The sequence below is a fragment of the Amphimedon queenslandica genome, unplaced genomic scaffold, assembly GCF_000090795.2.
Source record: "Amphimedon queenslandica unplaced genomic scaffold, v1.1 AMPQUscaffold_13287, whole genome shotgun sequence".
Classification (NCBI taxonomy): Eukaryota; Metazoa; Porifera; class Demospongiae; order Haplosclerida; family Niphatidae; genus Amphimedon; species Amphimedon queenslandica.
Window position 1 is genome coordinate 95,003 of NW_003546477.1, and position 3,522 is coordinate 98,524.

General features: G+C 37.0%; 1 protein-coding gene across 1 annotated transcript; it reads right to left on the bottom strand.

Annotated features, from left to right (window-relative positions):
• Positions 1-6: 6 nt before the first annotated feature.
• Positions 7-1,510, bottom strand: LOC105313529 (chondroitin sulfate N-acetylgalactosaminyltransferase 2-like). Its single transcript, XM_011407030.2, has one exon. The coding sequence runs from the start codon at positions 1,379-1,381 to the stop codon at positions 8-10; it is 1,374 nt and encodes a 457-aa protein (XP_011405332.1). The 5' UTR covers positions 1,382-1,510; the 3' UTR covers position 7.
• Between the last annotated feature and the right edge of the window lie 2,012 nt (positions 1,511-3,522).

A 3,522-nucleotide genomic window follows, 5' to 3' on the forward strand; every position in this document is an offset into this window, starting at 1 on the left:
CTATAAACTATACAGGAATTTGTAGTTTCTGTTTCAAATCAGGATACATATCTTGCAGGAGATATAAAAAGTGTCCCAGTGGCCTTTTATCACCTAACGCTTCAGCTCTTGACGACAGACACTGTTTATAATTATTCTCTGTCAGCGAGGCTTTCGAGCAGCTCCTCTTATGCCATCTATGAATAAGACCAACGTCTGGAGCTCTCAGAACCTCAATACGACTCTTTAAAACTTTTTGAAAGAGGTCCACGTCCTCACCACCCCAGCCCATCATCTTTGTATTGAGTCCTCCCACTTTAGTGTAGTCTGATTTATAAATACAGAGCATTCCAAAAGCATAGCCGCCCCAATGCCCGCGGAAACGCGAGTGCTTTCTTCGAGCGTTTTTATCTGGGTTTAGAAAACGGGAGTTGTACATTTTGAAAACCTCCGGGTAATAGACCATTTTTCCTTGATTCGTGTTCTTTCGGCAGCGATCAAAGAACGTAATGTTGACTTCCATGTCGACGTCGCAGAGAAAAGCCAAATCATTCTTCTCTAGCGTCATCATTCCTTGATCTAGAGCCTGAGCTCGTGAGAAGTTACCCTTTCCTTTAACTATGACTATGTTCACTTTGGGCGTGGTCTGTCGTATCTCGTTAATCTTCTCTTCTATGTCGTGGACGTCGTTTTTGCCGAAAATGACCAAAACCAGTCGCAGCTTGTCGTCACGGGAATAAATCTTCTCAAACATCTCGAGGTAGTCGTAGCAACGCTGGGTGACATCGGATATCGGTACGACAATATTAATCAATTCACTTGCATCATTCTTTGACGGTTTTACAGTATAGCCATTTTGAATGGGCTGGAAGATCCTAACACGCTCGTACAGAGCCGCTGAGGTATGCTTCACGTCAACAAATTTCCCATCTATGATGTAATCGTTACCAAAAATAGGATCGTTCTTGACAAACCCATTTATTATCGTACGAAGCTTATATCGCTTTGGGGCATATTTCTTATTTATTTCTTTCGTGGCTTGGTCTGTGGCACGTCTAAACTCTCTTGATAGATATTTAAAGAGTCCAACGTGATGATGAGGCTCTGTAGTCTCATCGTTATAGAGATTATTAGTGTCGAAATAACGCCAGTTGCGATACTGGTAATGATTAATAGGCCGGTATCTGGTCGTCCGACGATACTTGATAAGGTTCTTCTGACTGTCGAGAATACTTTGATCATCTCCTCGTACCAGATCGCAACCAATCTGTACAATATCCTCATCTAAGAGAGCGTTGGGTAACTCCTGACACGCTTCCATCATCATGTTACCAGCTGTATCAGCTTTCAGGGAGTACTTCTTGTATTCGATTGTAGCATAGTAGTAATGGACAGAGAACATCCTCTCAACTGATGAGATGGGATAGAGGGAGAAGGCATTGGTGAGGAGGGAGTCTTCTTTGTTTAAGATGTCAACTAGTGGAATCCTTGTATCATCTTGAAGAAAGAACTAGAGAGAGAGAGAGGAAAGAGAGAGAGAGAGAGAGAGAGAGAGAGAGAGAGGGAGAGAGAGAGAGAGAGAGAGAGGCAGAAGTAAATTGAATGATATAGAATACATACAAATTTACAGGAAAGCAATGCCTTTAGTTAATTGATGCATGGAAATACATGTACAAGCACATGTACATGTACACATGTATCCTTTCGCATGTATTACATGTAATAAGAGGAAAATTAGACACAGATGTTAAAAATACATGGAATACCTCAATTAAGGCTTACATGTAACTTTATAAAGCCACACAAACAGACACAGACAGACAGAATGTGACTAATAGTTCATATCCTGACTGAAAGTGCAACAGTACAGAAAGCGTATAATGAAAGGGAGTCAGTGACCCATTCACATAGTGCAGTTAATAATGTATCAAGTTGTACTAGAGTACAAAGTAAACTTGATCAATATAAGGATAACAAACAACAGTAGGCTAATCCTGTTATGCTCTATATGCTGAGTATGAATAGAATAACAGCTAACAATAAACTGTGCTAGGGTACACACATATATGTACAATGTACACGTATAAACAAATAAATAATAATAATAAACATTATTAATTATACATGCATGTACATGTACTGTATACATGTCAAAATTTCACTTTTTCTCTTTCTACACAGCATAAATACATCAATATGTATCAGAAAATGTAATAAAAACGGGGGGTGATTTCGGAGCCATTTTTTGGAAAAAACCATGGGCTATAGCCTTGGGTATTTTTCAGATTTTAGCTCATTTTTTAAAATGGCCGCAACTCGAAAAATTGAAGTCGGAATCAGCTCAAACTTTCTACACAGCATAAGTACATCAATATGTATCAGAAAATGTAATAAAAATTGGGGGTAATTTCGGAACCATTTTTCGGAAAAAACCATGGGCTATAGCCTTGGGTATTTTTTAGATTTTAGCTCATTTTTTAAAATGGCCATAACTTGAAAAATTGAAGTCGGAATCAGCTCAAACTTTCTACACAGCATAAGTACATCAATATGCATCAGAAAATGTAACAAAAATTTGGGGTGATTTCGGAGCCATTTTTTGGAAAAAACCATGGGCTATAGCCTTGAGTATTTTTCAGATTTTAGCTCATTTTTAAAATGGCCATAACTTGAAAAATTGAAGTCGGAATCAGCTTGAACTTTCTACACAGAATAAGTACATCAATATATATCAGAAAATGTAATAAAAATTGGGGATGATTTCGGAATCATTTCTTGGAAAAAACCATGGGCTATAGCCTTGGGTAATTTTCAGATTTTAGCTCATTTTTTAAAATGGCTGCAACTCGAAAAATTGAAGTCAGAATCAGCTCAAACTTCCTACACAGCATAAGGACATCAATATGTATCAAAAAATGTAATAAAAATTGGGGGTGATTTCGGAGCCATTTTTGGAAAAAACCATGGGCTATAGCCTTGGGTATTTTTCAGATTTTAGCTCATTTTTTAAAATGGCCGCAACTCGAAAAATTGAAGTCAGAATCAGCTCAAACTTTCTACACAGCATAAGAACATCAATATGTATCAGAAAATGTAATAAAAATTGGGGGTGATTTTGGAGCCATTTTTGGAAAAAACCATGGGCTATAGCCTTGGGTATTTTTCAGATTTTAGCTCATTTTTTAAAATGGCCGCAACTCAAAAAATTGAAGTCAGAATCAGCTCGAACTTTCTACACAGCATAAGAACATCAATATGTATCAGAAAATGTAATAAAAATTGGGGGTGATTTTGGAGCCATTTTTGGAAAAAACCATGGGCTATAGCCTTGGGTATTTTTCAGATTTTGGCAAATTTCTTAAAATGGTCATACATGTACATGTAACTTAAAAACTGAATAATAAGTTTCAGCCCATGCAACAACATAAGGACATCAAAGGACATCAATACAATGCCAGTAATCCAGAGAATTTATTATTATTATTATTATTATTATTATTATTATTATTAAACAACTTCACAGCACATACAAAATATACAAGA

What these genes read in the sequence shown, in the direction of transcription:
- LOC105313529 (XM_011407030.2), bottom strand. Translation starts at nt 1,381, where the DNA reads ATGTTCTCTGTCCATTACTACTATGCTACAATCGAATACAAGAAGTAC.